This window comes from Trachurus japonicus, chromosome 19 (genome assembly GCF_045865225.1).
Source record: "Trachurus japonicus isolate A0001 chromosome 19, Traja_1.0".
Classification (NCBI taxonomy): Eukaryota; Metazoa; Chordata; class Actinopteri; order Carangiformes; family Carangidae; genus Trachurus; species Trachurus japonicus.
The window spans coordinates 7,681,767-7,694,626 of record NC_140925.1 but is presented as its reverse complement, the minus strand read 5'-3'; the positions used below and the strand labels follow the sequence as shown (position 1 = coordinate 7,694,626).

The following is a 12,860-nucleotide window of genomic DNA, read 5'->3' as shown; positions in this document are numbered from 1 at the left end:
TTCTGGAAAGCCAAAGTGGTCACTGGCTGATTATTCATTAGTTTCCTGCAAAGATTAATAGTACACAGTTGATGGTTGTTGATTGTTTCACTGCTCTGAATCATAAACTGTCCAAGCATCTCTATTTTGCAAAAAAAACCAAAAAACTTTTTCCTTTTTCAACCTCACTATTTGCATAATCTTTCACTTCTTCCATGTCACATCTCACTTTCCGACTTGTCCACGGAAGAGAGAACTACATCTGTGTTTTCTTCTCCAGAGTTTCAGACAAAGTGCACACAGCAGAATATTCCATTTGTCACACACGACAAAGAAAACTACTGTATCAGTGATGATGAGTTCCTGTTTTCATACATCGCCGTCATCTGGGTACAGTGATAGATTATTGGGACGGATGTAGACTGCTAAATGTTGTTATCAAGCTGGCGAGGAGGAGGAGAGAAAAAAAAAAAGCATGCCGAGGCTCGACGGGAATGAAGACGTATAGGCTGTCAGCAGCTTGGGAAGATAACAGGAATATTTTGTGCTCTTTTACAGTTTTTGATTTGTGGTTTCCACCTGTCTTGGGTTACGCAGAGAGAAAAAACAGGGGGTTGTGCAATTGCTCCCGTGCGCTCGGCCTCTCGGATGAGCCGCCTTAAGTCGACTAGGACATGAAAGTCGGAGCCACATCTTGTTCGAATTTTCACTTGTGTTTGCCTTTTTCTTGATTTATGGACTTCACGGTTTTTATATGTGGTTATATGAGGCTTCATATCATGCGATGTCACTCTTGTGTCAGCCACAGGAGGGGAATCATTCTCCGCCTGCAATTAACTTACACCACCAAATGTTCTAATTCTACTTAATCCTAAATCAAATCTCAGGCCCTACTTCATAGGCTTAGATAAGATTGCCAATTGATTCTCTGGCTGAATAATTTCCTGCAACAGTAGTCATCCAGAAAGTGCCAAGTACTTGTGTTTAGGCTGCATTGCAATGTGCATTTCATGGACAATTATGTACCTGTATATGCATAAATATTTTTTTAAAGGAGAGGGCCAGTAAAGAGAGGGATAGAGCCGGTGGAAACTCCTGCAGAGACGTTCCCAGAAGCCCTTCACAGTGGAGGCCCCGGTCGAGGAGGTTGTTAAGGCGGAGAGAAAGGCCTCTCTGGCAGCTGAAGGAGATGTGCTCTTAAACGACACTCCCACGGGGCCCCAGGGGCAGGACCCAGCTCCCCAACATCAAGCGGGGAGGGGGTTGCCGAGCGACAGGGTATAGGGAGCGAGTCACATGACGGGGGGCCGGCATGGCGGCAGCAGGTCAAAACACCCAGCACCAGAGACAGGGCGAGTCGTATCAGTGTTGTCTGCCGTTCAACTGAGGAGACGTTTTGAAAGAGCTGGGGATAAATCTTGAGGAGCTGGGTTAGGTCCAAGGACGTGGTATGAGGTGAATTTCATTTTGATTGGATGCAGCATCCTCTGCATAATGTTGTTTTAATGATAATTCATTTATCCACAGATCTCACAGATTTGCCAAATGCGATCCAAGCCGATGTTTCTGCTCGGAGCTGAAAGCCCCTTTTCAGAGGCTCGGCTTTGTCGTGAGCACAAGGGGTGATGGTCTACCATTTGTTGCATAACACACTTCTTAATGTTCTGGATCAAGACAGGAAGAAACTGTTCCTTTATATTTGTTCCTTATCTCAGTTAACACGGGGGCTCGTGTCGGGCCAAACCCTGGGAGTTTTCAAAGCAGACTCAAGTATCCAGGGAGCATTTAAAGCCAGTTTTTTTTTCCTCTCATAACCACTGTTCCATTCAGTCACATCACGCATAGTGTAATCTGCTCCAAAAATCAAGCCTTAAAGTAGGTGTGGGGGGGCAGAGAGGGTCTCTGGTGGTTGGGAGCGGGGCCGTCCGCAAACAGAGGACATTAGGTCAATGGATGAGCGCTAATAAGTAAATCAGATTTGCTGTCCCATTTTAACCAGGCCTAACTTGTCTTGGCTCTGACACGCGGCGTGCTGGAGCTATTACATTTCTGTTATGTCATCTAAATTCCTCTCCTGAACATGGGAGCAAATTGGGGTGGGTGGGGGGTGATTGTGCTGAGAGCAGGACAGAGCTGATTTCAGCGGGAGGAAATCAATGTTCACAGTCAACTTACAGCTGAAACAGGTTGTATAGCGTTGACAAATTGATTCACCGTGAAATGCTTCCAACAGTTTAAGGTATTAGTTTGTTAATTTTTTTTTTTTTTTTCCTCAGAAAAAACGCTTATACGGGCAAAACCGCAAAGACACAGAGCTTGATCCTAATGATAGCAGCAATATGGATCTCCTCGCCCCAGGAAAACTTCATTATTACCTCCTATTGATTTTATCAGTTAGCATATATAAATCTGGATTTCAGCAAAGTGAGCAGTTTAGAGGTTTAAGCTAATGTTTGTTGTGTGTTATGTGCCTCTCTAGGCTAGCAGACTGGGAAACTCTCCACACAGTGAGTTGTACTACTGATCTCTTTAATAGATGTACTCAGGGGGATTGGCCAGTTGTAGTCCTTTTTTTTTGCGAGCGGCCCACAATGCTCAGGCAGAACACGAGGGGGGAGGGGCATCTGTCTGCTAGTAGTGACCTCTTTGTGAATGAGATTAGCCTGCTCTATTAATCTGTGATTACTTGGACTGTCTTACCGCGGGGCAAAAGCTCACGCACGTAGAGCTGTGTGGCGACATCAAAGCCACGGAGATCAGTCGCCCCGGTGTGGATAAACTCATCAGGGCCTCCCCACCTCTCTCTTTCTCTCTCTCTCTGTCTTTCTCTCCATCACAGAGTACATTACAACCCCTGTTAGGCCTATTTCATCAGTGTCACACCCCTCCTAGCAAGACTGTAGTGGTCCAGTCTGGTTTTTTCGAGAGCGTCGACAAAACGCTTAATCACGATTTTTCTCTTCTCCTTCCTCCAAGAGGGTCAGAGTGGCACATTCCCAATTGTTTGCGCTTCAGCAGGCTCTTGGAATTCCTGGGCTCTAAAAGAGTGAAAGGAGGCACCAACTTATAAAGCAGGAGGAGGGGGTTGGGGGGTTGGTGGGGGTGTAGCAGAGGCAGTCTTGAGTTTTTTCAGCTCCCCGAAGCCGTTCATTCTCTCATGTAACAAACGCCTGGTAAACCAGCTATTCAGCAAGTAATTGGTTGGGCTTCAGCTCTCGGTCTATCAGGGCCCAGGGTTGTCCCACCACTCCTCTCTACACATGCATTTTCCATGTTTGATCCATTGTGGGTTGTAGTTGACAGCTTCAACGTGAGGACACAAAATAATATTTAAGCGGCAGCAGTTGAGTTTTTTTTTTTTTTTTGTACTTTGTTTCATCTTGTTTGGTGGTGTTTTTTTTTTACTGACAGTGGGAGTTTCATGATGAGATTTGAGAAGGTGGCTGGCTGCTCAGTTTTTCCAACTAGTTCAAGCATGAAGAAGCATAAGCCTGCGTAGGAGGGGGGATGCTGTGTTTGTTTGCAGTTGTAGATACAGATTAGCTATCTATCTAGAATATCCATCGTCAACTGAGCCAAGTTTCAACATCTACAATCTTCATGTGCATCTCAATCCATAAATCTGTGTCGAATGCAACTGAACAGCTGAAGAGAAAGAGCAGCGCTATTTTAAAGCTATAGCAATTAACTTATTCCAAGATATCGATTACTTTTTTTTAAAGTCGAGGTTAGTGAGAAATTACCTATTTCAAAGAAAGAAGGAGAAAACAGTCATTAAGATGAACATTTTCAAGTGTTTCATAAAACTTTAATTCGTAACAACGATGTCATTGAGTTCTTTATTATGCTGGAGTGCAGATATAATGTACATTTACTTTAAACTGCAGCCTGAATTGCTGATCGTAGAGCAGCTTTTACCAAGTCTTCCAGTGAAGTGGTGCTTAAGACACAGAGGTCAGACATGTTGTCACTGAGCTGTGGAAAGGTCTCAGATTCTGCACACAATACAGAGGTCTCTCTCTCTCTCTCTCTCTCACACAGACACACACACACACACACACACACACACACACACACACACACACACACACACACACACAGAGTGAGAGAGGCCTTGAGGGCTGTAATTTCTCTTCCCAGAGATTTCCACACCAAAATGTTTTGTCTCCTCTCCTGGTGTGTTTCAACATATAGTTTAGCTGCGGCTTTTCCTAAATAGAAAATAACACAGACTCTGAAAACATTGTTGGTGGCCCAGGCCTTGTCTGTCGGTCAGCAGTAATTGGATCAAATTGAACACTGTATTTAAGAAATAAGCAAGCATTAGTTTATCTGATTTAGACGCAGATTTAAGACAGAATTGGACGCGTAATTTCAGAGAGAGAGATGAAGTGATGAGCTGTGGTGTCTGCTCTTATTTTAGTCCGACAAAGTGAGTGAATCTTCACTTACGCCATGATCCGCCGCCTGAACTTTCCATACTCGGCCTAAGTTCTCTCTGACTGAGCTCCATGAACAGCTGGTGCATTATAATCACTGCAGGGTCTGCAGCTCCACCTGAAAGATAGATTTTCTGAATAAGACGAGTTGATATTCATGATTCATTCAACCTTATTTATTATTTGGATTTCTGATTTCTATGCAAAAGTTGTTTCTGAAACCTATTCGACTCCTTAAAATCTCTCCCTATGGCACCTCGCTCTCGCTTGCCTAACTTTCTGGTCTATTTTTCTCTGCTGCTATTGTAAAAAATAGCCCAAAAAAATCTCCTTTAACTCTTTTTTCTTGTTGTGTGGCCACATTTCAATGAAGCTACCAGCTCCCTTTCATCAAATGGAAACATTTTGCCTTCATTTTTCTAAATTTCAGTGTATTTGGCAAGAACTTTTGAGTCTTTGCGCTAATATAAAATATAGTTACATGGATTAGAGGAAAAAGCTTGGCTGCACGCTGGGAGTTTCTAAAATTGGCTTCACCAATTTACACCCCAGAGTTAAACGCTGCGTGCTCCTGTTTCTTAAAGACGTAGGTGTCACTGAAGCTGTAAATCTACACTGTGTCCACTTTGGACAATTTCTGTGTTTAACACCATATGATGAGCGTATGTTGAAGTCTTCCAGCCAGCCGTGATTGATGTGTTAACTCGCAGTAGGGGTGTGGGGCTGTAAGTCACCCACCGTGCTCTCAGCTGATAGTAAATACCAAGAGAGCAAATTCAGACAGGAGAGACCAGAGATAAGAGCTGTTCAGCTTGTCCGTCCTTCCTCCCCCTTTAGTCGTAGCACTTATCATGCCTGCAGCGGAGGGAGGTGATTGGTGGCATCTTCAGCGGCTCCATATGGCCCTGTAATTTACAACGCTACAAAATCACATGTTTGCGCATTAAAATTAATTTACATTGTAGCCCGTGCCTCTAATTAAATGCTTATTATTGTATTTTTAGCCACAGATGAGTTGCACTAATTTAACACTTGAATTGACTCGCTGCCGGTTGAGTGCGAGCATTTTTTATTTGCAGATGACAATGGATGCTCCGGTCCAGACAGAGCCCAGCCCACTCAGGTGGCGCGTCTGCCCCGAGAACCGTTTACGTGTTTTATAGGTGTGTAATTGTTTATCTAAAAGCTTTATTTGGGCTTGTGTGTGCTGAGAGACAAATGTGGTCTAATTGGCCCCTCCCACTCCGGTTCCAACCCTCTGCGCATCAGGAAGCCACAATACCCAGCCTCCTCCTCCTCCTCATTCCTCCTCCTTCTTCCCCCTCCCTTCTCCTCCCTGTCCTCCATGCCCCTTAATTACAATGACTAGTTTGATGGATTAAGTCGACTGTATGCAAAGACAAGGGTTTTTTTGGGGGGGTTGGGGGGTGCAGGAATCACTGCTTAATGTACCCACCTGAACCGGTGCTGCCGCTGCTTTTCCGCAGCACTTGCGGTGCAGAGCATAACAAATGTTGCTTTAAATGAATTGATTGAGGCTTCTTTTACTCGTCGCTCTGGACCCAGGCCAAGATACAGGCTGTCTAGCACATTAGGCACCACCCCCCCTCCTCCTTCCCTCCCACCCCCCCTTTGCAAGTTTGAAATGTGAGCTGCCTGCATTTTTTTCCCTCCCTCTCCTCTCCTCCTCCTCTCCTCCTCTCCTTCCCCTCCCCTCCTCCCCTCCTCCTCTCCCCTCCCCTCCCCTCCCCTCCTTCCCTCCCCTCCCTCTCTCCCTTCTGGCGAAGTGGCTGTGGCTGCTTCTGTGTGTGATGTGTGTATTGGGAGAGCAGGCAATGGATCACTAGACAGAAAAAGAAGATACATCAATAACAGCTGCATACATCCGAGGTGAGGAGATAAGCATTTGGTTCTCTCTCTCTCTCTCTCCCTCTCCCTCTCTGCCTGTCCTCTCACCCTACACCCCCCCACCCCCACCCCCCCTCACCCTCTCTCTCCCTCTCTCCCCCTCTCTCTCTCTATCCCTGCCCCCCTCCTCTCTCTCTCCCCACCTCCTCTCTGTCTTTAACCCTTTACTGCTGCAGGAACCGGCTCCTAATTTCTCTGCTAAATAATTTGTGACGATACCTACCTTTCTCCTTCTCCTCACGACAAAACGTGTGTGTGTCCTCCTCTTCTCCTCATGGCTGTTGCTGCTCTATGAAGTTTCCTTCTCTTTCTCTCTCTCCCTCTCTCTCTCTCTTTTTTCCCTCTACAGCTTATCCCTGTTTTCCCTCTCATTGTCTCTGGGGTATTTGTTGCTTGAGTGCAAAGAAGCCGGTGGCAAGTACAGCAGGAGCCCATTAGCAATGACTCCATCTGTGATTGGTTTTGCCTGCGAAACAGAGAGAGCAGCCATGAATAATTGATGTGTATTGTGCAGTCAGTCACTGGACACGCAGGGAGAGAGGAGAGGAAAACGGAGAGAAGCTGCTGCCCTGAGACACCGAGGGAAACATGGGGGGGAGAGAGAGAGAGAGGGGAGGGAGGGAGAGGAAGAATGTTAGAGAGAGGAGAGGAAGGTGGGAGGGATAGAGAGACACAGAGAAAGAGCTTTAAAATAGCTGCTGGCTTCAGTAGTGCAGAGATTAAGGCTGCCCTGTATCGCCTTTGTTCTGCTGTTGCAGATTCGTGCTCAAAAGTGTTTCGAGACACATGAGTCCCCTCTTTTTTCTCTGTGAAGTGAAGAGTGAGCAATAAGCGGGGACATAGCTGGAGTTAGTCTGGTTGAAATGCGGGTGGCATTTTAGACATGGTGGTGGTGTGTGTGTGTGTGTGAGTGTGTGCGGGGGGGGTTACAGAGGGGGGGGGGGCTGTGTCACTGTGAATAGGACAGAGCGGCGAAGCTGTGAGCTGTCAAAAGGAGGAGACAACAGTTAAAGAGGGCTGAGTTTGCAGGGGGTGTATTCAGTGACAAGAGGGAAGGTTGGATCCACTGCTGTTGGTGCTACCGCTGCTGAGAGGAACTTCATATTATTTCACCCCCCCTGGGAGTGGAAGGGGTGGGTGGGTGAGGTGAGGTGAGGTGGTGGGTGGGGTTGGGTTGCTTGTTGCTTGCTTGGTGGGTGCAGGCAGGCACCGTGCCACGTCTTAAACTAACGGAATGGGGTATGACAGTATGACGAGTGCCTCGCAGCGCCCTCCGTGATAGAGTTGCAACAGCTGACTGCTGCGTTTGACCCACTTACAGCTCACACAGAAGGGGTCAAAATGGCCTTGATTATCTCTCTCTCTCCGAGTCGCGCTGACCTACTTGAGGCGGCGTTTTTTCCGCGAGACTCTTGGCAGTTTATCACACCCCACACTCCCCTCGGTGCCACACAGCAACCAACCAGCCGGGCTCACAGTCACCACAGAGACACAAACAGATTTCCCCCACTGTAGGAATTCACTGGTTTCAGTGAATCAGTGCCTCTCATGGCCGAGTCATGAGTTGTTGTTGTTTTTTTTAACCAGGAGCAATAGATCTAATTTTCATTTGACTGCATGGGGATGCTAACAAGCACCTGTTTTGTTCATGCTGAATACCACCACCACCAGAAGTCGAATCTAGTAGCTATGATCTGTCCGCTTGAAATGTAGCGCTGGTTCGTAGTTTCCAAAACAACTTTAGAAACTTTGTTAACCTCTTCTGCAGCACAATCCACATCTTCAATCACTGATCGATGTGTTTGCAGCACTCAAAGTTTCTTCACTTCACAGCTAAATAAACTAAAAATCTCCTCCAGCACTCATAACACTACATCAGTACACACAGACCACACAGACCTACAAAGGAGAAGTGCATTACATGACATTTTCGATTAGCTACAAACTGTTTAGAGCAGCCCAGATGGATTCTGGGTAACATCTTTCTTTTTCAATGAATGAGTTTCTGTTTTGACAGAGAGTCAGCTGGTGTGCTTTTTTTCCTCCTGACCTCACTTGAGAATCATATTTTGGCATGTTGGCTTCCTTATCATTCGCCTTGCTTTCCTTTCACTAAGAAGGGTTTTGTTTAGCCGAACAGTTAAGTTCTGTTTTGGGCAATTATGATTTTTTTTTTTTTTTCTAAAATGTGTCTGAGGGACTGTTCCCAACATGCTAAGACAAGAGAGGTTTTGCAACAGGCGGTCTTGGTACTGTAATTCTGTCCAAAGTTCCAGCTATTCATTACTGTTGTTTTGTCCTATTCAATGAATCTCTTGTTCTCTGGTATTGAAGACGTTTTTTCCCCCACCAAGTTGTGAAATTGCACTGACCTTTCTTCTCTGAAGTTACTCAATAAAGCCCCAAATCGAAATTAACAGCAATCTGCATGTGGCAGCAGTTGATGCTGTTTGTGTACTTGGAAAACATGCAGATTCTTTTTTTTTTTCATACAGCTTTAATGAAAGTAATTATAGAGTAATTGCAGCCACTGCTTGTTTACACCTCTTGTTCTATTATGATCTTGCATCATAGGATTTTGATCACATTTAATACTGAATCGTGTAAAGTTCAGATTCTGTTTTACATTCGGTGACAGTGAAGAAGTGTTTGGTAACAAAAAAAAGATGCTTCAAAGCCGCAATCGTATGAATTTATCACAAAAAGCATGATGTGGTCTTTGATAAAACACAGTGGTTTAAAATTGCACTGAAATGCCAGGTGTAACCGTAGGTGGATTTCTTTTTCTCCCCCACTTCACATCAAAGAGGACACGAGCGCCTCTGCCTACTTGTTTTTCTAAATGTAAGTCCTTAAGAGAACAAACAACAGCAACCAAACACAGACTTCAGTGGGAGCGCTGTTATTTGATCTTAATTTGTGATCAATCCCGTAGGTGAAAAGTAATCATCTTTTTTTTTTTTTTTTTTTGTCTGACGTGGATTAGGTGTCAGGGAGTAGAGCAGTGGAAATGCACCTCACTTGATCTGAGTGCAAGTTACCCGCCTCAGGAAGAGAGTAAATGCCTTTACACGATCTCAGACACAAACCAGAATATGAGGAGACGTCTACAACTGACACTGTATTGGATGATGATGAAACACTGTGTTAAAGGGGCATTAAGAAATTAGTTACTTCTACAGTATCAAACTCCACAGCAGAGATTCAACAACAGAGCTTAAAGGGATAGTTCAACATTTTGGCAAACTGGCCCATTGCCATAATCCCTATAGTTTTAGGAGTAGGTTTGTTACCTTTAATTGTCGGTGCAAGCTATTGCTACTGAGCTACTCTATAGAGGCTCATGGGATTTCTTGGTTTCCCTCATCAAACTCATCAAATACACAATCCAACAACTCCAAAACGCTCTGGTGGACAAGTTGTGACCTGCACATTCACCACGCTATGAGATGATAATGGAACATTACGAGACAGAGATGTTTTAGAGGCAAATGCAGAGGCTGCTTGCCGAACAACTGCCCCCAACGGGAACACGCATCAGCGGTTTTGCATGAATTTACCTTGAAAACAACTCCGTCAATAAAAGGTAACGAACCTACTCCTAAGACTATATGGATTATGGCAATGGGTCAATTTGCCAAAATGTTGAACTATCCCTTTAGTTCCTCTTTCACAGGACTAAGCCACCAATAACATACCTTTCTGTATCTGTTAAAGAAGACCTGCTGAAACCTACTCACATTTAAAGTCACATGTGAACAATAGTAAAGGAACAGAGCATGCTCAATGAGGAATAATAATACTCTTTAGAAGCAAAAACCATAAACTACCGGTACTGAGTATTATCATTTGTACCATAGCACAGTAAAACTGCTTAAAATTGTGTTTTTGTTTTTGTTTAAAAATCATTATATCCATAATTTTGTTTATTTCATACACAGTATCGTCAGTCATTCTCTCTGCCCAGGTGAATTACACCTCATGAGTTTGTTTGAACACGGGAGCAACTCCTAATGAAATGTCTGTTGTCATTCACTGAATATCGTAGAAATGTTTTGTAAAAGTCCAGTAAAATGTGAAAAATTTGAACCCTACAGAAACCAGCTGCTGCAGGAGGTGTCAGTCTGACTCAGGTACCTGCTGTGTGTTGAAGTGCTGCACAGGAAACCCATAAACACTGGCTGAATCCAACCAACCATCCTCATCACAGCCCGTATACATTATGTCGGCACGCTGAGCTGTGTGGACATACTGTAACTGTACATGGGAATGACATCAGATGTGCTTTTTGGTTGGTCATTTAGAAAAAAAAAAAAGAAAAAGAAAAAAAAAGCTACATGGCTGCTGTTGTGTTGTCTGTTTGAGTTTCACGGTATGAAGCATGTCACACTACGTTTCACCATCATATGCCTGCGGTCATAATTCAATGCTGGTGTTCTCGGCTGTTCATCCAAGGCATTATGAATCTTAAGTTTACACCTTGCTCCTTCTCTTGGTGATTTGCATGTTAATCACACCCCCACGTCTTCATCTCTGTGAAACAGCAGTTAGTAGAAGTTGTGAACAAAGCTTTGTGTCGGGAGTCAGAGTATAACGTGATGAAACTTTAATGATCACTGTAAGGAAACTGGGACAACAAGCGCAGTCGAGAATAAAGCAAATGGCTTGTTATTTACTGTGAACAATAGCAAGTATCAGAATCAGGTTCAGAACTTGGCAAAACAAAAATATGGGATATATCAAATGAGATGTTTACATGATATTTATTTTACAGTTGTTTGCATACAGTATGGATCAAACACTGAGCTGATAACAATGTATCAAATGAGACTAAAAGACACAGAGGCAAATACATTACAATATCGTATAATAACTGTAATCCAGTTTGAAGCAATGAGGTGTGCAAGTGAAAATCAAAACATACATATATCTGCAAAATGTATATTGTTCCATGAAAGCTGCCTCAGGCCATACATAATGTATGCACAGAGATGCTCAGATCTCGTCTTGCTCAGAGAAGCGAACAAAGTTTCGGCGTTTTGGATCTGCCGCTAGTAGCGTTCATCATAGGATGCTTTTTATTCAAATCCTGATCTGTTGCACATATGGATGACTTTAATGAGCCTAGAGGGGGGCAGGACTCGACCCACGGCTCCTCCAGTCTCCGTTTCCACTGTACTTCTAGAGGGAGGCTGTGACACCAGGCCCACTGTGAAAAGGTCACAGGTGAATCAGCCACCAGCGTATGCCGCCGTGACACTACCGGCCCTGCCCAGCACCCTGAGGTGGGCACTAGTCTGGGCACATCTGCTCTGTGCCTAATTAGTATCATTGTAGAAAAGAGCTTAAAGCTGGGCCTTCATTAATAGCAGCCTGTTGCTCGGGGAAACAGTCTGGCTCCCATAAGCCGCTTCCTTGCAGGTCTGCTCATCTGATAATCTGGTTGCATGATTGTATGGGTAAAAAACACATTTAGTGTTGGCGGAGCAGTGTGGTTATCATTTAGAGACAGTGGCATTATAGTGTTTTTGTTTATTTATCTATCACAACCAAGTCATGTATACTTTACATTTTTGCTCTTTTACTTTTTTCAAATGCATGTTAGAGAGTTTTATAGTCATATAAACATTTTGTGAAGCAATCGTAAAAACTTTTCAAAAAAGCAGCAACGAACAATAAAAGTCATAATCACAAGCAACAAAAATATGAACAAGGATAAAACGACAAAATAATAAAATCGACATCATGTTTCATTACATTTTCACTACTCCAGCTCCACAGAGTGATACTTTGACTTTCTGATGAATGAAAAGAGTCTGGTGCATTATTTTCAGTATATAAAGCATAAAGGTTAATTGACGTAGTAGGGAAAATACATTAGAAAACTAGAATACAGTAGCATGGGTTGCCAAATGGTCCGATGTCACATGTATCTGTAGTAAAAGCTGTGTGGATGGTGTGAAACTTGACCTCAGACTCTCTGACAAAGTGTAGCCAGATTTCAGCTCCTGTATTTAGACATAAAGATGTAGGTTTGGATGGAGTTTTGCTCCCAATCAGCTTAATGTAGCAGCGAGCGACACACACACAGTAACAGATTGAAGCCTGAATGTTGGGTCGGGGGAGATGTTTGGCTTAAACGCATAGGGAATTAATTCACACCAGGGGGTGAAATGCTATGGATTTCCACCTTCGTGCTTTACAGGGACGGCGAGTGGCATGCCCTGTTTTTAATGAAGAGATTTGTTGCATGTGCCAAAGAGATTATCTTTTTAAAACACTGGCCTGCGTAGGCGATGGTTGGTTCCTGTGTAACCATGACCAAGAAAGAAATGACAGTCGGAGAGATGAGATCTGACTAAATCATCTTGAGAGTGTGGCATATATTGTATCATCCAGTTCCAGTTGGTATTCAGCTCATGCCAAGTGGATTTCCTTTGAGATATAAAGTATTATCTTCATCTCGAATCTGGGAACGCAGATTGTATTTGAGGATAAATGTCTTATCTTTGGCATTTTTGATGTCTATTTAGA

At 44.0% G+C, this 12,860-nt stretch overlaps 1 protein-coding gene across 3 annotated transcripts in view; it reads left to right on the top strand.

The window, feature by feature from the left end:
• The window catches only part of LOC146967309 (zinc finger MIZ domain-containing protein 1-like), a 115,054-nt gene that overhangs the window by 83,986 nt on the left and 18,208 nt on the right, over window positions 1-12,860 (top strand). The window contains exon 6 of one of the 3 annotated variants that reach the window (XM_085761820.1): window positions 10,424-10,459. The exons of 1 other annotated variant lie outside the window; for it this stretch is intronic. In XM_085761820.1, the coding sequence (XP_085617946.1) occupies window positions 10,424-10,459 (36 nt within the window). Of the gene's footprint in view, window positions 1-6,176; window positions 6,309-10,423; window positions 10,460-12,860 lie in introns of those variants that run through there. One more of the 3 variants, XM_085761822.1, reaches the window with a different exon arrangement.